Source organism: Trichechus manatus, unplaced genomic scaffold, assembly GCF_000243295.1.
Source record: "Trichechus manatus latirostris isolate Lorelei unplaced genomic scaffold, TriManLat1.0 scaffold00021, whole genome shotgun sequence".
Taxonomy (NCBI): Eukaryota; Metazoa; Chordata; class Mammalia; order Sirenia; family Trichechidae; genus Trichechus; species Trichechus manatus.
This window is the reverse complement of record NW_004443957.1, coordinates 2,153,471-2,176,038: the sequence shown is the minus strand read 5'-3', so window position 1 is coordinate 2,176,038 and position 22,568 is coordinate 2,153,471. Positions and strand designations below refer to the sequence as shown.

The 22,568-nt window shown below is 38.4% G+C and overlaps 1 protein-coding gene across 2 annotated transcripts in view; it reads right to left on the bottom strand.

The window, feature by feature from the left end:
* The window catches only part of HEATR1 (HEAT repeat containing 1), a 57,528-nt gene extending 49,437 nt beyond the window's left edge, over nucleotides 1-8,091 (bottom strand). The window contains exons 1-6 of one of the 2 annotated variants that reach the window (XM_023727988.1): nucleotides 7,946-8,091; nucleotides 7,439-7,608; nucleotides 6,367-6,583; nucleotides 2,764-2,905; nucleotides 1,799-1,900; nucleotides 698-838 (exon numbers count right to left, since the gene is read on the bottom strand). In XM_023727988.1, the coding sequence (XP_023583756.1) occupies nucleotides 698-838; nucleotides 1,799-1,900; nucleotides 2,764-2,905; nucleotides 6,367-6,583; nucleotides 7,439-7,580 (744 nt within the window). In that variant the 5' untranslated portion in view covers nucleotides 7,581-7,608; nucleotides 7,946-8,091. The remainder of the gene's footprint in view (nucleotides 1-697; nucleotides 839-1,798; nucleotides 1,901-2,763; nucleotides 2,906-6,366; nucleotides 6,584-7,438; nucleotides 7,609-7,945) is intronic. The other variant, XM_004372794.3, reaches the window with a different exon arrangement.
* Nucleotides 8,092-22,568: the final 14,477 nt, after the last annotated feature.

The following is a 22,568-nucleotide window of genomic DNA, read 5'->3' as shown; positions in this document are numbered from 1 at the left end:
AACTAGATGGTGCCCGGCTACCACCACTGACTGCTCTGACAGGGATCACAACAGAGGGTCCTGGACAGAGCTGGAGAAAAATGTAGAACAAAATTCCAAGCCACAAAAGGAAAAAAAGACCAGACTTACTGGTCTGTCAGAGACTGGAGAAACCCCAAGAGTATGGCTCCCGGACTCCCTTTTAACTCAGTACTGAAGTACTCCTGAGGTTCACCCTTCAGCCAAAGATTAGACAGGCCTATAAAACAAAACGAGACTAAAGGGGCACACCAGTCCAGGGGCAGGAGGGGTCAAGAAAGCTGGTAACAGGAAACCCAAGGTCGAGAAGGGTAGAGTATTGACATGTCATGGGGGTGGCAACCAATGTCACAAAACAATGTGTGTATTAATTATTTAATGAGAAATTAATTTGCTCCATTAACCCTAATCTAAAATACAATTAAAAAAAAAAGAAAGAAAGAAAATAGATCTGGGAAGATAGTGGCTGGACCAGATAGCCAACACTTATTCTTAAGGTGTTATAATTAAGACTTTACTCTGGTGACTTTTTAAAACGAAAGAAAGGATAATTAAACCTTATCAATCATTTGATGTAAATTGTCAATTTTAAAAACATTTACTTCTAATTGAAAATTTCAAAAGCAAGAAAATTCCTTTAAATATTAAATAATCCACTTCACATGTAAACAGAGCAAACCTTTTGGATATATGGAAATAGCTTGGCGACTATGTTGTCTGATAAGTCTTCAGCAGCCACCAAAGCAGACACGATGGTAGAAGCATAAAACGTCAACAGCACCCTCAGCTGAGCTGAGCTTCTAGGATACTCCGCAAAAACCTAAAACAAAGAACCCAAACAAAGAACACTTAAGAGAAACCAACTAGATACAAGTATGTACAAACATTTACGCACAGCTTTCTTGAACTACTCCGGTGTTGACATTTTAATTTTTGCCATATGCAACACCGAACAACACTGAACACAAACTCAGTGGTTCAATTAAGTATGACAAGGATGATCTGCTTCACAATCTTCCTAATATTTTCAGACTGTCTCTCTGTTTGAATAGTCATTGTAAACAGAATTCAGCAAGGAGGAGAATAATGTTTTTACAGAAAAACATCTTTTGATCATGAAAGACTGATTCTCAAACTGCTCATGCTCCAAAACAGCACAATTTTTTCAAAGCACCATTGTTATTAGGGAAAGCTTTAGTAAGTTTCTTTCTGTCACAGCAAGGAATCTTTTTAAGGAATTACAGGTAAGTCCCCAATTTACAATGTATTTAAGTTACGACGACCACACTTACTACCATTCCCTCATTTTTGTACATCTTATTGTTTGTAATATGTACTACATACAATGTTGCAGCATGTAATTTGCTGATGCTATCATTCTGACGTGTTCACTGGCAGATGTTCAACGTTACGATTTATTGATCAAAACCCTGCTGTATAGCAGGCTACGTTACAGCCTGGCCTACAATGAAGTCTGTGTCAGTGTCAGTGTAAGGAGTTGTAACGGAGAGAAAGTTGGGCAACGTTCAACTCTTATGACATATGACAACTGAACTGCGCGTGCGCCCGCAACTGACAGCCATTACAACTCCGACTTCATTGTTACAACACTGATGCCGACAGATAAAGATCAGATTTATAAAGATACTGATAATAAAAGACAGTAATAACTCAAAAAAAAAAAAGAGGTATTTGACTTATGTCAGAACCGACTTACGACGGAGTCGTCAGAACAGAACGCTGTCATAAGTCAGGGACTACCTGTACACATATCACTCACCTTCACAGCTTTTGTCACCAGACTACAAATGAAATCCATGAATCCAAGATCTTTGTAGCAGTGAGTAATCAAAGTTCCTTTAGCTAAGGGCACTCCAGATTGCTGTTAATGACAGAAAGAACAAGTGCTTTTGATCCAAATTCTTTAACTCTTCTTCTAATTAAAAATCTACCATTCCTTTCTTTTTATTAACTCTTATCACTGACCTCTATATCATCACCAGTAATCTTAACTCCTCCCAGTCTATTAGCCTACTTTCACCCCCATTTTCTCTCCTACCTAGCATGGATCATCTTGCTCAAAATTCAGTAAAGTTCCTGCTAATAACATACCTCTACTTTCCCATACTATATGTTACAGGACAAAGTGATAATGGAAAATCAGCTGGTTTTACTACAAAATCATGCTACGTGATCTTACCCAGACCCTTATGTTATGCAACCATCCTTTTATTGATCTGTAAATTACTTCCTAGCATCTTCTTCAAAACTTTAATAATTTCTTCAAGTCCTCAAATTTATCCTCGTCTTTTAAATTTTGGAGGAGTTTTCTGCTCTTCTTCACTTCCACTTTTTTTTAAACACTTCAGTTCCAAAATTTAAAATACCAAACAGCATGGTGTAGCTTTTGAATCACATCGAGATTCAAATCCCAACTCTGCCACTCTACAGTTATGTGAACTTTGGCAAGTAATTTAATTCTCAGAGCCTGTCCTCATCTGTAAAAACGGAGGAGTTTTGTGAGAATCCAAGATAGTATGATATAAATTGCCTAGCCTGTTGCAGATACTAACTAAAAGCTAGCTATAATTAATAATAATTTCAGCTGGAAGTTAGGAAACAAAAATGATGGTGGTAATACTCAGACTACCCCCAAAAAGCGTTAACAATTTTATTTTTTCTAAATTAACAACACTTAATTAAGGTTTATAAAGACTAAAGATATGTGTCATTCAACAATCATACCTTAACTGGCAACAACCAGAACCATTTGTGTTTAGAATTATTAATTTTTAGAAGCTGTATAACTCGCACAAATATTCTTGTCTCGTGGTACGGCAGAACACAAGCAATGAGGCTATCCTGATTATAAAGATGGATATGGAACCTGGGGAAAAAGCAAACAATTCAAACTGAACCAAAACTTATAGGCACATATTTCCTTACATGTCCAAATCTTATATCAATGAGCTAAAACAACTTAGAATGAATATCAGTAAAAACAACTGCATAACTATAAAATGACTGAGAACTTAAACTATAAGCCTATTTTTGGCATTTAAATGACCTCAATGTGGTTGTGGCAATTATCATGCAGTGATATTTTTGAATATTTAATGTCAAAATTTACATTTCATTCACTGTCACCCCTATCACATCAATGTAGCTGTGGGATCACTGCAGTCAAACCAACAGAAAAGCAACTGTTCACCCAGGTAGCAACACCCAGCTTCTTTCCAGACTCCAAAGTCCACTTTCAAAGCTTCCTCAGCTTTCCTAACTACTGTACTTCCAACACCAAAAGACCAATTAAAAAAGAAATCATATTACTTTCTTTGGATCATAATTATATGTTACATAATTTAAAAAAAAAAAAAAGCCCATTGTTGTTGAGTCGATTCCAACTCATAGTGACCCTACAGGACACAATAGAACTGTTCCATAAGGTTTCCTAGGAGTGGCTGGTGGATTTGAACAGATGACCTTCTGGTTAGCAGACAAGCTCTGAACCACTGTGCCACCAGGGCTCCATTACGTAATTACTACCATATATAATTTGTCCAGGAAATTCACAAAACTCTGTACCCATCCCTCTACCCTAACACCATCCCAACAGACACATTATAATCTTTCCAGGTTGAAGATATAGCTCAAGTGCCTCCTTTTCAAGATGCTTTTCCTAATTATCCCAGCCAAGCGATCCCTCTTGTCTCTGACCTCTCCTATCCTTTTATCTGTACCTTTCTTACAGTACCACGCTCAGCCGTTTATTGTTACTGTTAGCTGCTTTCGAGTTGGCCGCCGACTCATGGCGACCCCCTGGATTGGACCATTGTGATCCACAGGGTTTTCACTGGTTGATTTTTGGAAGTAGATTACCATACTTTTCTTCCTAGCCCAATGTAGTCCGGAAGCTCCACTCAAACCTGTTCAGCCTCACCGCAACACACAATGACAGACAAGTATGACTGCACGTGAGAGGTACACTGGCTGGGAATCAAACCCAGGTCTCTGCACGGAAGGCAAGAATTCTACTACTGAACCACCACTGCCCACTCAGCCTGTAAACATGTTGCATTCCCTTCGCACTTCAGAATAAGCAGAAACACATTAACACAACGAACGAACGAATGCCAAAGAACAGAAAACAAAACATAAAGACGCATTATTTGGAGGACTCATATTAGTCGCCTTTATTTCTTTTATTTTTTTGGTTTATATGTCTTATCTCCCTACCTGTAATTAGTAAGCAGCTTGATGGTTGATGAGTTGTGATGCCTAACATCCTCTCAAATGTTTGGCACAGTGCATTTCACATGGTTTGTATGAACTACTGTAGAAGTACTTGATAAATTGAGTCAGACATTGAGAGGAGAGTGGAATACTGAGTCTCTATACTTGGTATCTACCCAACAAATAATTTACATATGAATCTGATCGTTTTCTTGTACTGTCACTCACCAAACACACTGAACTTCTTGCTATTTCTCAAACTCACCACATCTTTCACACCACAATGACATTATGTATGCTTCTTCTTCATCTAAAATAACTCTTATTAGTAAACTTAGTCCTTTAAGTCCTAGCTAAAATGTTACTTTCTCCACAAAGCTTTCCTCAACTACTCCAGGCAGAGCTGGATCCCCAAAACTTTGCATGAACCTTTATTATGACATTTATTGCAAAACAGCAAACTAAAGGAGCCTACCTGTTACATAAATAATCAAATGAAAAAGTGTTTCTATTAATGATCTATTATTAATGATCTACTTGGGTGAAATTAAATGCTAGAAGACAGAGTGAAATATTAGACTTTTGAACATTATACTTTGTCCGATGAGTTTAATGTTCTGATAATCAGAAGATCCAAATTAATTGTTTTCTCAAAGACTCACTTTCTTCCTGAGGGAAATCACTTTATCCCCATGTCTCCAATTAATGAAATGGAAATCCTTCTACTTTTAAAACACATATATCAGGCTTCACATCCATTAGGATTGCTATTATCAGAAAAACTAAACAAGTGTTGGCAAGCATGTGGAGAAATTAGAGCCCCTGTCCATTTCTGGTAGGAATATAAAATGGTGCAGATGCTGTGGAAAACAGTCTGGTGGTTCCTCAAAGAGTTAAATACAGAATTACCATGTGACCCAGGAATTGTACTCGTAGGTATATGCCCAAAAGACTTGAACACAGACACTCAAACAGATATGTGTACACCAATGTTCACAGCAGCCTGTCACAACAGCCAAAAGGTGGAAACAACAGTGTTCATCAACAGATGAATGAGTAAACAGAACGTAGTATATACATATGTTGTTAGCTGCCGTCAAGTCAATTCCGACTCATGGCAACCCCATGTGTAGAACGGCTTCACAGGGTTTTCAAGGCAATGACCCTTCAGAAGCAGATTGCCAGGCTTATTTTTCGAGGCCTGGCAATCTGCTTCTGGAAGGGTTCGAACCACCAATCTTTCAGCTAGCAGTTGTCTGCTTAACTGTTTATACAACATACGGACTCCTATAATGGAATGTTATTCAGTCATAAAGAGAAATGAAGTCCTGATACGTACTACAACATGGACGAACGTTGAAAACATTATGTTAAGTGAAATAAGTCAGACACAAAAGGACAAATACTGTATGATCGCACTTATATCAAATGTCTAGAATAGGCAAATGCATAGAGACAAAAGTTTATTAGTGGTTACCAGGCGCTAGAGGAAGGGAAGAATGGGGAATTACAGCTGAAGGGGTACTGAGTTTCTGTTTAGTGTGATGAAAAACTTTTGGAAATGGTACTGGTGAAGGCTGCACAACATGGTGAATGTAATTAACGTCACTGAATCTTACACTTAAGAAAGTTACAATGACAAACTTTTTGTTATATATATTTTAACACGATAAAATTAAAACAGAAACAAAACATATATATTGGGAGAATAAACAAAAATGCGTAAGGAGATACCAATAAGTAAGAATACACCGAATAAACTTATGGAAACCATTTCCAAAGTGGACAGAAGATCAGACCTTAGAAATAAACTTGAGTTGTATACCATCTCTGCCACATACTAGTTGTGTGACTCAGACAACTTAACCCCTCTAAGCCTCAGTTTTCTCAATTTTAAAATGGAGATAATATAAGCATCTTCCCATTGGAATGTCCTGAGGATTAAGTGAGATAATGTGCACAAAGTGCTTACCACAGGGACTGGGGTATAAATGCTCAATACGTGTCAGCTATTATTGTTTCTCTTAAGTTACGGTACTTTAGAGAACACTGACACTCTCTCCCCAAAGCATTAGTTAGTTAACCCACAATTATTTTTGTAATCCCACTGCGTACCTGTGAATCAACCACTCCAGACACTTCTGTGCTGGCTTAAGCAGGAAGTAAGGGGACAAGTGAATAAGGAATAATGAAATGTTTTCATCCAGTTGTTTGTTCACAGCTTTGGTCTGAACGCTGCGCTCCAAAGTTTTTGCTAACTGGCTGAACAATGGTGCTTCAAACTGTTCAAAGGAAGGATTGAGTCCAAGCAGCTCTTCCAGGCCAGTGCATCCTAGGAAAACACTAGTTTATTTAATAATCCTTTGCAAGCAAAATCATCCTACGCCTCTTTTACAGTTTTAGTTGTTGTCACTTTCTGTCCCGTTGGTCCTCAACTCATGGCAATCCCATGTACAACAGAAGAACCACTGCCTGGTCCTGCAACATCCCCACAATTGGTTGTGGATCAGATCATTCTGATCCACAGGGTTTTTATTGGCTGATTTTCAGAGATAGGTCACCAGGCCTTACTTCCTAGGCCATGTGTCTGAAAGCTTTGCTGAAACCTGTTCAGCATCATAGCAACATGCAAGCCCCCACTGACAGACAGGATGGTAGCTGCACATGAGGTGCACTGGCCAGGAATCTATACCCCTAAACGAGTCTATATTCTTTCAGAACATATAATCTGTCCCAAACACAGATTTCTAGTTTCCAACACATAGAACAGATCTTATTTCACCAACTAAAGGAACAAAAAATACTTAATGGCAGAAACTATTCCTTTTTAAAAAATTATTATTGATACCCCTACTAGGCCAGTCCTCAGAGGAGAGGCCAGTCCTCTGGGAAGCCTCCTTCTCCACCCCAGCCACGCCCCCTCTTTTAGATATTCTTCCTCTCTAAAAACCAGTTGACCTCCCTGGCATTATTTCCTCACCTGTGAAATTTAGACACCTACATACATTTTAAGCATCTAGCACAGTACCTGGCACATGATAATTTGCTCAATCAACGTTAATTCTCTTAACAACGTAAGTGATCAAGTTAAAAACTGCTAAGGAAGAGGACAGACAGAAAAGAAAACATACCAACGTCCGGAAAACAAACGCTTCAAAGAGCTTGTCTAAGTTAAAGGGTAGCTCACCAATGGCAAAGGCGGTGTCCCTGTCGATGGTGGCCGCCTCCTTGGGGTCAAACAACAAAGATGCAACTTCCTCTCTAGACAAGAGACTGGGATCGCTTTGAGGGAGGGCGAGTCGTTGCAGCTGCTGAGCTAAAGACGTCATCTTTCATGCAAGGGGAAGAAGTGAATTTCTAAAAATACAGATTAAGAAACATAACCACCGTGAGTAGTCTCTAAATCTATAAGGTGGTTTAACTGGAAGCAGCAAATGCCTGCCGTATAGGAAACTTTTCTCTGCACTCAGCACGGTTGTGGACACATAACTAGCTGTCTCGGAACTTCCGGACCCCCGAGACGCAAACACAACGGCAACAGCAATTAGAACTCTTAACTACAGCCCCAGGGTGGCGTCAAAACTTTCTTCAGCCTTGTCTCCGCAGATACCGGTAAACCCACGGACGTTTCACTCTCCCTCGGTTCCCCGCCCCGATCCACAGCCCCATCAAGCGGCTCTTTGCCCATTCTCACCCCGAACTCGGACTTCAAGCAGGGTTTAGAAGACAACAACTCTTCACGACAGCACCCACATGGTACCAACGAGCCCAGCTCTCGCCCGGAAACATAAGACATGTTTCAGAAGAGCTTCCGGTTTCAGGGCTACGGCAAGAGAAGAGGTACAAGTTTGCTGGAAATGCGACAAGATGGCCACCTCCTTGCGGCGAGGCCCCGCCCCTCCGCCCTCCCCTCCTATTGAGGCTTCAGGTCTCCTCCGCTGGGTCCAGTGGTCTGCGCCGGGGCATGTGGTCCGAAGGTCTCGTTCTATAGGTGGGCCTTTTGTGAGCTTTAAGGATCTGTAGCCAGAATCATTCTTTCAACAAATACTTAAATGCAGTTTTTACTGTGTACTAGCAGCATCGCGGAGCCCTGGTGGCGCAGTGGTTAAGAGATACGGCTCTTAGGCTGCTAACCAAAAGGTTGGCAGGTCAAATCCACCAGCCACTGCTTGGAAACCCTATGAGGCAGTCCTATTCTGTTCTCTAGGGTCGCTATGGGTCAGAATCGATTCGACGGCAACGAGTTTAGCAGCATCGCGTAGTAGTTAAAAGTATGGGTTGTGAAATTATGTTGCCTGGGTTCAAACTCAAGCGCTAGCGCCTATCGGTTGTGTGATGTCTACTGAATTATTTAAAAGTCTTTCCGCGTTCGTTAATTTTTCTTTGAAGTATAACAGGCTGGGAATTAATGAGATGATGCTACTCATCCCAGAGTCCGACACACTGCCGGCGGCTCAATAAATGGACATCACCATCATGATGTTTGGGGGCATCTCGCCCCTCGGCTGTGTTTGCATTCCTGGAGGACACGTACTGTACTTTTATTCTTTTCAAACCAACTTTGTTAAAGCACGGTTAACAAACAATGAATACACCTATTTTAGTTGAACGGTTACGTAGATTTTAACAAATTTATAGGAGTCCCTGGGTGGTGAAAACAGTTAAGATTAACTAATCAAAAGGTTGGAGGGCTAGTCCATGCAGAGGCACCTCGAAAGAAAGGCCTGGCGATCTACTTCAGAAAAACCAGCCACTGAGAACCCTATGGAACACAGTTCTATGTGGCAGCTGGTTTTTGGCTATATAGGCGTAACTATCTCCCTAATCAAGACATAGCATATTCCCATCACCCCAAAAACTTCCCTCTTGACCCATTACAACGACTCCCCACTCCCCACTCCGGGCCACAGGCACCCACCGGTCTTTGTGTCACTGAATAGTATTACAATATGTGGGCAGACCACATTTCCTAAGCAATGTAATGTGTGCTACCCTGGCCTCTCAGAGAATCTGCACCAGAGCAGTGATGTTGGATATTCTACTATCTTTTCCGGATGCTTTCATTTCTCTCAAGAGATGTAGTGCTCCAGTGCCAGGGCATCAGTCTTTCCCCAGGTAACCCTCTTATTCCTTGGAGAGTGTTGGAAACACAGTTATAAATTGGAAAGCTCCATTTTTTCACGCTCCGTTCAGAGTCTCTCCCTTTTACTAACACAATATTTTGTTGTTTTTTTTTTACAACATTTAAAAATGTCTTCAGTTATCTCTACAGATAGTTAATAATCTCCTTTTTCATGTGGTATTGATTGCCTTGTAGAGAATAACATGATTTTTAAGTGCTGGCAGTATCTATTTTATCCTTACATAAAGCTCTCTCAAAGGAATTTCTTTGTCCTTCCAAGTATCACAGGGATTTTACCTTTACAAAAGCAAGGAGCTAAGGTATTTAGTAATAAATGAAAACCAGGCCTATTTTATTCACAAAACACATTTGCTCCTTTGCTTTTTAAAGAAAAAACAAAAACAAAAAAACAAAACCATAATATATTTTAAAAGCTCTGTCAAAGTGAAACTAAAAAGTGCTGCAAGTTTTTGGTTCAACCCTTTCTCTGCCAGCTCCAATGGTATGTGGTGCCTTACTGAATTTACTTTGGAAGTAAGCTAGGTAAGTAAAACAGAAGACAGATCAGAGGATGATAAATATGATTATTTTTAAAGCTTTCGTTTGGAAAAATATATAATGACCTCTAATTTTAACTTTTTCTCTTTAAAAATATTTCTTTGGCTTTATTCCTGATTATTGCCTCATTGTCTTTTGTGATTCTATGCCCATCTCAGTTTGATTATTCAGTCTAGGACAAAAACAAACTTCCATTCTCAGTTGTTGTTTGAATTTAAAATACCTGTTACAGATGGTATGTAGCTCTACCATACTCCTGTCTAGTAATCTTTTCGTGGCTTTTGCTATTTTGTTGTTTTTAGTTGCTGTCCAGTCAACGCCAACTCATGGCGACCTTATGTATAACAAATGAAACCTTGCCAGTCCTATGCCATCTTGGTGATTGTTGGTATGTTTGAGTCCATTGTTGTGACTGTTGTGTCAGTCCATCTCACAGAGGGTTCGCTCATCTTGCTGACCCTGTGTTTTGCCAAACATGATGTCCTTTTCTAGCAATTGGTATTTCTTGATGATGTGCCCCAGGTAAGCCAGCCAAAGTCTCGCCATTCTTGCTTCTAGTTGTATTTCTTCTAAGACTGATTTGTTCGTTCTTCTGGCAGTCCACAGAATATCCAGTATTCTTCACCAAGAGTACAGTTCAAATGCATCAGTTCTTATATCTTCTTTTTTTATTGTCCACCTTTTTCGGGTATATGAGATGATTGAAAATACCATGCCTTGGGTCAGATGCGCCTAATCGTCAAAGTGCCATCTTTGCTTTTTAAAACTTTAAAGAAGTCTTTTGCAGCAGATTTGCCTAATGCAATACAATGTTTGATTTCTTGATTGCTGCTTCCATGGATGTTGATTGATAATCCAAGTAGAATGAAACTATTGACAACTTCATTTTTTTTCTCTCTCCATTTATCATGATGTTGTTTATTGGACCCAGTTGTGAGGATTTTTGTTTTCCTCACATTTAGGTGTAATCCATACTGTATGCTTTTAGTCTTTGACCTTCATCAGTAATTGGAACGTGGATTGTTTGCTATTTTATATTTATTAAATCCATAATTTTAGGCAGACTCTACATAAAAAAAGCAAAATTTTAAGAGAGATTTGAATGAATAAGTTTTTTTTTTTTTAAGAATATTCTCCCTCTCCCCCTTGCCCCTTTTAATCCAGAATAGAGATACATTCCATGTTTGCTTTATGCCAGGATGGGAATAAGGTGGTGAACGAGACAGATGAGGGGGTGGGGAGTTGGAGGAACTTGTCAGTTTAAGTGGTTGGCAAAGGAGGCTCTGAGGAGTGGGCATTTAAGGTGAGACCTGAATAACAAGAAGTCAGGGAAAAAATGGGAGGAAGATCATCCCAGATAGGACTGATCTTGACATTTATTCTACTCCAATCACAACCAATCCTTTCTGTCCACCAAATATAGCTTCTATTTTCTTCATAGCACTTACCACTACCTGAAGTGTTTTGATGTCTTTGTTATTAACCTATTTATCTCTTGTATCCCCTCACTAGAACACTGGCTTCCTGTAGGCTGGCAGGCCCATCCCTAATATTTCTGGAGCCTGGGCAGGAGTGCAAGTGGAGACTCACCTGCTGTAGGTCTAAATATTGACAATTTATAAGTCAGCCTAACACACTGTTAACTGTTGTTATTTGCCATCGAGTTGATTCTGACTTACGGCGACCCTATGTACATGTGTAGAGTAGAACAGTTCCGTAGGGTTTTCGAGGCTGTGACGTTTCAGAGGCAGATCACCAGACCTACCTTCCCAACTGCCCTGGGTGAGTTCAAACCACCTTAGTAGTTGACTGCTTAGTCGTTTCCACCACCTAGGGACTTGCTACTATTAGGTAGAATATACGATAACCTCTAACTTTCACAAATGAACATTTATAATGACCAAAAAAACTTTTTTATATGACTGAAAACTAATGAAATATAAAAAATTACTGAATTTAATTGTTATTATACCTGTCTGGGTATTCTGTAGATGGGCTGACAATTTTTGGATAAGTAAAAACGGCATGTATAGTTAAAATATTTCCTATGTATTTAACCTGTAAAATTTTGCATTCATTTCAGAAAAATCACCAATTATTCTGTTTATTCAAGATTTTCACATAAGTGTGTTCTGTTGACTAATGGTCGAAAGGATTTAAAATAAAATCTAATTATATTCAAGGTATACAGCATTTGAATATATTTCCATTAAAAATATAAATTAAGTAAAAAATCAATGCATTAAATATATTTTTCATTTGTTTTCAAAGGCGTTATCTTTATTCTAAGAAGACAAAATACAAATTATAATTGATGACAAAATTCTAAATAAAATTATTTAAATAAAGCTAAAGTTTTATTTTTTTTTAATAAATATTATCATTGTTAGTTGTCGTGGAGTTGATTCTGACTCATGGCGACCCTACGGGTATCAGAGTAGAACTGTGTTCCACAGAGTTTTCAAGGCTGTGACCTTTTGGAAGCAGATCACCAGGCATTTCTTCCAAGGCACCTCTGGGTAGGTTCAAACCTCCAACCTTTTGGCTATTAGTCAAGCACACCTTATTAAATATTTATATAAAAAATGAATTATTCTCAATTTTAGCAGTCCATGTCCATCTAGTCACCAATGTAAAGAATCGATATCACCCTTCATGTTATATCTTGTAGTGGTAAAACACTAGGTTCACACTCTGCTACTAATAAAACAAAGAGTTTTGTTAAAGGATGAAAAATGTTTCGTGAAACAGGGAGATAGACAAGCACCCAGGTAAGTGGCTGCGGTGTGTGTTGTGCATCACAGAGAGAGAGAGAGCAGTTTCTATCAGGTGACACAAACAAAGCTGTGCCCACAGGTACAGAGGCGAAGGGGAAACATGGCAAAAAATTATAAGGGGTCTGTTAAACTATAATCTTAAACATAAATCTCTAAGCTAACATTAATCTCTCATCTCCTGGATAATGCTTGACTAAGACATTCTTCTCAGCTTTAGTAAGTCTATTTGCTACATTCTAAGATTTGTTAGACAAAGCATTCTGTCAGGGATAACTGAGTCAATTCTCCCTCACAGCTGCATTCTTAAGGTAACAGGCTTCCGTCTTTGCCTTGGTTAGAATTCTACAAAGAGTCGTTAGAAATGGAGCAGAAGATCTCAGTGAGTGAAAGTGAAGTTTGATTAAGACTTGGTTAATTAATGGTACCTCATCTTGGTTACAGAGCTATGAGACGGTTAGAGGCTCCTTCTTAACGTAACCAAATCTATTTCCTAACTTCGAATATCTTCTCTAAAGCAAGCTGTGTAAACATTCTTAACAGACACCTTTTAACAAACAATTCCTAGAGCCCAGACCCCAGCTCACTTCCTGTGTTACAGACAGTTAACTTTTATAAGAAGCTAATCATCTTGTCAGAAGAGACTGTAGGCAAAAATGCAGTTCATTTCAAAATGGAGGTTAATTTAGATTTGGGCCAGCTATTTTATTTATGCCAGGCACCTCAGGATTTGGGGTACGCATGCATCCCATACACAATCTGTATCTTCATAGTTTCAGATTTAAGAGTAGAATGAATTATTTGATATTGTTAAGTATTATATCAGTATTGCTGCCATGTGCAATTGTTGAGAATACTATGCTAATTCATGAGTACTTCCAGAACAATAAATTGGGGAAGACAAGAAATTAGGTGTTTGACACTACTTGGAAATAATACTTCATTCTTCAGAAATCTATTACGTACATGCTGTCTGAGAGAAAGTATTTGACAAGTTCATTAATTTGTCTTTTCTCTTACTTAAGCACTTATGCAGCCAAGCCCTCCCTGCACTCTGAAGCGGTGTCCAGAAACAGTACAATCCACAAACCTTCAGAGCATATAGACATGGTTATCTTTATTCTGGGGACACAGGGCAAAGAACATGCTTCTCTGAAGCCTACCCAGCATGTATCATGAGAATGGATATTTAGGGTTAGGGGTTATGCTAAATGGTAGGTTTTGAGGGACAGAGGCTCTCACATTTTTAAACCATTTTTTGTGTTTGTTCTATGCATGGTACAGGCTGTTGCCCAGACCCAAGAGTGGTATTGAAGACCAGGACTTCCTCATGTTCCTTGCCGAATCCGCACTACCAAGCATAGTACCCGGTACATGGTTGACAAGAAATATTTATTAATTGAACAAATGAATGAATGAATGTAATTGTACATGTGTGTATCTGTATCTCTTTTCAAGAAATGTATATCAATGCAAGTAAATGAAAGTAGCATTATTGTAGATTATTATAGGAATAACTTAGAATATTTGAATTATTATCAAATTATTCAGAAACGTCAGAATTTTATTGTTAGATTATTTGTGTCATTTATCACAGCTGATAGGATAGCATCTGCTTGAATATTTATCTATTGATGAGAAATAAAGTAAGACGTATGTAATTAGCAATGTCAATGCAACATGTGAAATCTATATTTTAGCCAAGGGTTTGAACCACCAACCTTTCACTTAGCAGTCCACTGCTTAACAGCCTGCACCACCCAGGACTCTGATAGCCGGGTGCTAACAAATACAGAAATATACATAAATGATTGAGAATTTAATTATTTGTTTCTTCATATTGTGTGCCAAGCAAAGACATTTAAATTATTATTAATTTGAGCACTAATGGTCTTGTTATTGAAAATTACAATAATTTTTCTGATAATTTTGAAATGCAGAGTGCGGCTAATAGTTAAATTATTTGGAAATCAACGGGAACAAGTGCTGGCTATACCTCTAGGCACCAGCAGGTGGCACCAGAACATTTTCCTGATTCCTGGAGTGTTTTCAGCAGAGTTTCCCTAGCTTCCATAGTGGAGCAGCAGTTTTCAAACCTTTTAAAGACATGATCTGTGTTCAAATGCAACTTGAAAATTATGTGCAGTTATCTTAAATTTTTTTTTTATTAACTAAATGGGCACACCAGCCCAGGGGCAAGGACGAGAAGGCAGGAGGGGCTGGGAAAGCTGGTTACAGGGAACCCAAGTTGGAGAATGGAAGAGTGTTGACATGTCGTGGGGTTGACAACCCATGTCACAAAACAATATATGTATTAATTTTTTAATGAGAAACTATTTTGGTCTGTAAACTTTCCTTTAAAGTAAAATTTAAAAAAAAAGATTAAGTACAGGAATAAAATATAGAACTGAAAAGAAATAAAAATAAAATTTTGTTTTATTAAAATTTAAACATGTTGTAAAGTGCAAAGAAAAAAGAATAATACTTTTTAATGCTATTTATAGAACCACCGGAAAAAAAAAAAAGAAAAACAAACCCATTGCCATCAAGTAGATTCCAACTCGTAGCGACCCTGTAAGGATAGAGTAGCACTGCGCCATAGCGTTTCCAAGGAGCAGCTGGTGGATTCAGACTGCCTCCCTTTTGGTTAGCAGCCAGGTGCTTAATTACTGTGCCACCAGGGCCCCTTATAGAACTACAGAACGTAAAAATGTTTAGATTTCTGTAGCTAATGAGAATCACTCAAAGTTGTCTGTTTAATAAATATATTAAATTGCAGGTTGTGCAGTTCGAATACATTCCCCCCATCTCATTCTAAGTTGCATATTTGCCACTGGGGCTATTGTTTTACCAATTAGGGTAATGGGTGAAGTAGACAACTGGGAAAACCAGCAAGAATTCCCAGAAGATTGAGGCAAGTTTGGTGACAGGAGGAGTGGAAAGGACTTGGCTGTATATAATCTGAATTTGAAGGAGAATTTGGGATAGAGAAAAGGTTTGGGGTAGAAGTTGAAGAGAAGGGCAGCTCCCTGTATGAGATGTTATTAGATCGGAAGTAGAGAGAGTAAAAAAATAAGAATTTTTGCTTTGTGTTATGTTTGAATTCTCCTTTTGGTATTCTTAAAAGACTTCTGTAAAGATTTAAATTTGTTTTGTTATTTCTTTTAATTCTTTTCATGTAACTCGATACTATGGCTGATTTCAATACCTAGTAAGCCAGTGTAGTTTTATGTGAGTTATTTAAGTATTGTAAAGAGAGAGAGAAAGATATCATTATTTCCTAGTGATGTGATTATATACCTAGAAAAGCCAAGGACTAAATTCTAAGGACAGCTGGATATGGTATGGAATATAGGAAACTAGGCAAGTACAAGTATACATATACAGACACGCACGTATATACGTGTGATGTCAATAACATTTTATCTGTAACTGTAGAAAATAAATGGGAAAAACTTATTTCTAATAACAAAACAAAACACAAAGTGCTTGGGAGAAAACTAGAACTTAAACTTGTAAGAAGATCTTTGTGAAGAAAACTATAAAAGCTTATGGAAAATTAAAGCAAAGGATTTGAACGAATGGAGAAGATGGAAAGCTATGTTTTGCCCCTGGATAGGAAGAGAAGTATATAAAATGTTTATTCACCATCCCTAAATTAATTGACATATTTAATTCCATCTTAAGAAAAATGCCAGAATGATTTTTTTTTAATTTGACAAAAGTATTCCAAAGTCTATGTAAAAGAACAAGTATAACAATATATTTTTTACATCTTTAGAGGGATATGGTGATGAATTGAATTGTGTCCCACAAAAATATGTGTTGTAAATCCTAATGCTTTACCTATTGTTGGGGCCTGGCTGGTATAGTAGTTAAGAGCTTGGCTGCTAACCAAATGAATCAGAATCTACTTGATGGCAATAGGTTTGTTTTTTTTAGTTTTTATACCTATTGTTATAATTTCATTTGAGAATGGGGTTTCTTTGTTATGTTAATGAGACAATATTAGTGTAGGATGTGTTTTAAGTCAATCTCTTTTGAGATATAAAAGAGCAGATTAAGCAAGCAATTGATTAAGCACAAATGGAGGGGAAGATACACGCCACATGATCACCAAAGAACCTAGGAATAGAAGCTGAAAAGAGGCAAGGACCTTCCCCCAGAGCAGACAGAGAGCCTTCCCCTAGAGCAGACAGACAGAGACCCTTCCCCTAGAGCCAGCGCCCTGAATTAGAACTTCTAGTCTCCTAAACTGTGAGAAAATAAGTATCTGTTAAAGTCACCCACTTGTGGTACTTCTGTTGTAGCAGCACTAGATAACTAAGATAGATATTTAATAGAAAAATATAGTAGACTAGCATTCTCAGATATTTTTAAAATATCATGAAGGAACTGTCAGTAAAAGAGTATAGTTCTTAAGCTAAAACAAATAGCTAATCAAAAAATAGACAAGTAGATCCCAATATATGTAAGTAATATAGTACGAGAGAAGTATCAAAAACAATCAGGAAAGAAAATATTCCAGTGTTGGGTTAAGTATATCTGGTGGACTAAAAAATCAAAATGTATACCCATCTCAATCAATACACAAAGATGAATTCCAGAGTACCTAAAGAAATTGTAGTATTGAACAGGAAGTAATAACGGGGACTATATTTACCTCCCCACTAGCAACAACCAAAAAATGGACAAACTGTATGAAACAATGGTTATGAAAACACTGTCCACACTGTCCATCAGACAACTAGAGACGGTGATTACAGAGAGACACGAAACAAATGAGGTGAGCCTTGAGTATTTGGAAGGGGCTTGTTTCAGAAATGGGAAATAATTATTCCTAGACTGAGCACACAGACCAAGAGGCAGTTGTTGAAACAGAACAACGGGATACTGCATGGTTTAAAGTCAGAGAAGGTGTGCATCAGGGTTGTATCCTTTCACCATATTTGGTCAATCTGTGTGAAGAACGTGACATCAGAATTGGAGCACGACTCATTAACAACCTGCGATGTGAAGATGACACAACCTTGCTTCCTGAAGGTGAAGAGGATTTGAAGCAGTTACTAATGAAGAACAGAGCACAGCCTTCAGTGTGGATTGCACCTCAACATAAAGAAAACAAAATCCTCACAACTGGACCAATAAGCAATATCATGATAAACAGAAAATATTGAAGTTGTCAAGGATTTCATTTTACTTGGATCCACAATGAATGCCTATGGAAGCAGCATTCAGGAAATCAGCAACCCATTGCAGTGGGCAAATCTGCTGCAAAAGACCTCTTTAAAGTGTTAAAGATCAAAGATGTCATTTTGGGAACTAAGATGCACCTGACCCAAACCATGGCATTTTCAGTTGCCTCAGGTGCATGCGAAAGCTGGACAATGAATAAGGAAGATGTAAGAAAAATTAATACCTTTAAATTATGGTGTTGGTAAAGACTATTGAATATACCATGGACTGCTAGAAGAACGAACAAGTCTGTCTTGGAAGAAGTACAGCCAGAGTGCTCCATACAAACAAGAATGGGGAGACTTCGTCTCATGCACTTTGGACGTATTATCAGGAAGGACCAGTCCCTGGAGAAGAACATCATGCTTGGTGAAATATAGGATCATTGAAGAAGAAGAAGACCCCAACAAGATGGGTTGACACAGTGGCTGCAACAATGGACTCAAGCATAGCAATGATTGTGAGGATGGGGCAAGACTGGGCAGTGGTTTTTTCTGTTGTACATAGTGTTGCTATGAGTTGGAACCAACTCGACAGCACCTAACAACAGACTGAGCACAAGTTTCAGAGTCTCTTTGAACATGCATTTTGGTCTTTTCTTTCTTTCCTGTCTTTTTAATGACCTTTTGCTTTCTTCTTGTATGATATCCTTGATGTCATTCCACAGCCCATCTGGTCTTTGGTCATTATTGGTCAGTGCCTCCAATCTGTTCTTGAGATGGTCTCTAAATTCAGGTGGGATATATTCAAGGTCGTATTTTGGCTCTCATGGACTTGCTGTAATTTTCTTCAGCTTTAACTTGAACTTGCATATGAGCAATTGATGGTCTGTTCCCCAGTCAGCCCTTGGCCTTGTTCTGCCTGATGATATTGAGCTTCTCCTTCATCTTGTTCCACAGATGTAATTGATTTGATTCCTGTGTATTCCACCTGGCGAGGTCCATCTGTATAGTCACCGTTTATATTGTTGGAAAAGGATATTTGCAATGAAGAAGTCACTGGTCTTGCAAAACTCTATGTGATCTCCAGCGTCGTTTCTATCATCGAGGCCATATTTTCTGACTATTGATCCTTCTTCGTTTCCAACTTTTGCATTCCAATCACCAGTAATTATCAATGCATCTTGATTGCGTGTTCGATCAATTTCAGACTGCAGAAGTTGGTAAAAATCTTTAATTTCTTCATCTTTTGCATTAGTGGTTGGTGCATAAATTTGAATAATACTTGTATTAACTGGCCTTCCTTGTAAGCATATCAATATTATCCTATTACTGACAGCATTGTACTTTAGGGTAGATCTTGAAATGTTCTTTTTGACGATGAATGCGATACCATTCCTCTTCAAGTTGTCATTCCCAGCATAGTAGACCGTATGATTGTCTGATTCAAAATGGCCAATGCCATTTCAGCTCAGTAATGCCTAGGATATCAATCTTTATGTGTTCCATTTCATTTTTGATGACTTCCAATTTTCCTTGATTCATACTTTGCACATTCCATGTTCCGATTATTAATGAATGTTTGCAGCTGTTTCTTGTCATTTTGAGCCGTGGCACATCAGCAAAACAAAGGTCCAGAAAGCTTTACTCTGTCCATGACATTAAGGTCGACTCTACTTTGAGGAAGCAGCTCTTCTCCAGTCATGTTTTGAGTGCCTTCCAGCCTGAGGGGTCATCTTTGGCACTGTATCAGACAAAGTTCCGCTGCTCTCCATAAGGTTTTCACTGGCTCATTTTTCCTTTTTTTTGGAAATAAATTGCCAAGTCCTTCTTCCTAGTCTTGTCTTAGTCTGGAAGCTCTGCTGAAACCTGTCCACCATGGGTGACCCTGGTGGTATTTGAAATTCTGGTGGCATAACTTCCAGCATCACAGCAACACGCAAGCCACCACAGTATGGTAAACTGACAAATTTCTCTGCAGCTTGCTCTTGAGCATAGAATAGCTAAAGCAAATGAAAGAAATAATGAAGTAAAAGAGCTGAACAGAAGATTTCAAAGGGCAGCTTGAGAAGACAAGGTATATTAATGAAATGTGCAAAGACCTGGAGTTAGAGAACCAAGTAGATTAGAATAATGCATGTTTTACTTCTCTCTTTGAGCTCTCTCCTCTTCATTACCACGTGCTGCAAACTCTACCCTCCTTGTTCTCCCTGGCAAATGTTTTAAAAGTTAATATTGTTTGTTCCTTACAAAGGCATATTTTAATTTATATTCTCATGCCGTAACAGTGGTGCCACCTTTTTGGAAACCAACTTGGAAATATGCATCAAGAACTTAAAATATGTTCATACCCATTGACTTACTAATTCTATTTCTGGAAGTCTATAATAATCCAACATTCCACAGCCATAAACAGACTACTATCACTTCAGTGTGTGGCATGGTAGATTTTTAAAAATATAGTTATACATAGTGAAATATAAATATAGTTAATATATCAAAACCAAACCTGTCACCATCGAGTTGATTCTGAATCATAACGACCCTGTAAGACAGAGTAGAACTGCCCCCTAGGGTTTCCAAGGAGCTACTGGTGGATTCGACCAAAAGGTCGGCAGCCAAGCTCTTAATCACTGAGCCACCAGGGCTCCACAGTTAATATAAGTATGTATATTTAAATATAAATTTTTAAAAATTATAATTAAAAAAAAATCAAGAGTATTTTTCTAATTTATCTGTCATGCCAATTATTTTTACACGTCATTTTCCATTTTAATTCGATCTGTCATATTTAAACCTTAATGAGTATAATTAACATTTTTTCCATAAATAACTCTGTGTAGCTTCCCAGAAACAATATATTAACAACAACTATTTTAATACCGATGCACATTTGGGGTTATGATCTTTTAACGACTTTTCTTAGACTGGGAACAAAGAACATACTTTGAAGAAGATATTCAGTTCTGGAGTCAGGTTTCTATTACAGAAGGAGTAATGGAATGAATTCGCTCATTTAGTATATTTGTAAGACATGGGGAAATTTTTATTATGTATGTCAGAGTCCTTTTCTGTAAAAAGCATACTTAGAAAAATTTTAAGTTGCAAGCATAATTTCAGGTATTAAAGAAAATACGAAGGCCTTAGATAAAAGGATACTATATTTATACATAAGACATTATACATTATTATATACATTATTATTTTGGAATGTCGGAAAGATAAAGGGAGAATTCATCCAATTTAAAGCTCCAGAATTGACCAGGTCAAAACTACCTATTGGAACATTTTGCAGTTTGGAAGGATGATGTCATACCCTTAAAAATTAATTGAATGAGCACTAACAAAGTAAATTCTATTATATTTCATGCCTGTTGTTAGTCTTGTGTTTAAATTGAAAGTGCTTTCAAACATTTCAAAAGGTCTCAGAATCTTTAGGGAGCCATGACTATTATGCAAGAAGCATAGCAAAGAAGATAATAAAAAAACAGGATGAAGTATTTCTTATACCTTCTTCTTCCATTTATAAGGAGTTTGGGATCACTGTACCAATTGATATTTTCCCAGAGAAATGAATCATTAGTAGTTTGTATAATTTGTGCATCTGACTTGTCATCAGTAGACTCTTCTAATGGGAACTCTCAAAAAGTGTAGCTTATTTGACAAAACAGCACTTTGGTAAAACTTATGCGAAGATCACCAATTTTTCAACTAACATCAGATTGGCCACTATGTTATTCAGTTCAAGTCAGTGCATGATAAATGATGGGCAGATAATTAAGACCCAGAGCTTGTTCTTTAGCTAGAAAGAAACATCAGGAGAAGGTAGAGTCTCTGGGTGTTGCAAATGGTTATTGTGTTTGGTTGCTAAGTGCCTCAGAAGAAAGGCCTGGTGATCCACTTCTAAAAACTCTGCACAGTTCAATTCTAACACACATGGGGTCACCATGAGTTAGAGTTGATTGATGACAACTGGTTTAGTACAGAAGGCAACCATTTAAAATAACCCATGTCATTCTATTTAATGGGCATGCTAATAGAGATTGAGGGCACAAAGTGGTCAGCTTTCCCTGGGGAGCTCATCTTCCCAAAGAAGGTGACATTTGAGCTGTGTCTTGAAAGGCTGAGTAGAGAGAAACAAGGTGATGAAATGCTGGAAGACAAGTCATTCCAGGCAGTAGAACCTCCCCTGCCCCCGCCCCGAAAAAAAACCCCACAAAACCCTTGCCGTTGTGTCGAGCTTGTAAAAACACACAGTGATAGGAAGCAGAGTGTTTGGGGAAACTGCCAGTATGACATGACTGGAACGCAGGTGCTAGTAGGAAAAAGACAAGGAATGAGGCTGGAGTGGGAGATGGAAGTCAGGTCACAGAAGACATTCTCCTGTAGGCAGGGAAGTGGTGTGCCGGGATCTGCCTTGTAGATGGTTGACTCTGGCAGTGGTGTGGAGCTCTGATCAGAGGGACAAAGGCTGGCGGCAGAGGGGCCAGTAGGGCAGTCACTGCAATAGCTCAGTCCTCAGGTTATGTTAAGGACTCCCTGGATGGTGCAAATGGTTAACACGCTCAGCTGCTAACCAAAAGGTTGGCAGTTCAAACCCACCCAGAGGCACCTCAGAAGAAAGGCCTGACAATCTACTTCTGAAAAATCAGCCATTGAAAATCCTATGGAGCATAGTTCTACTCTGAC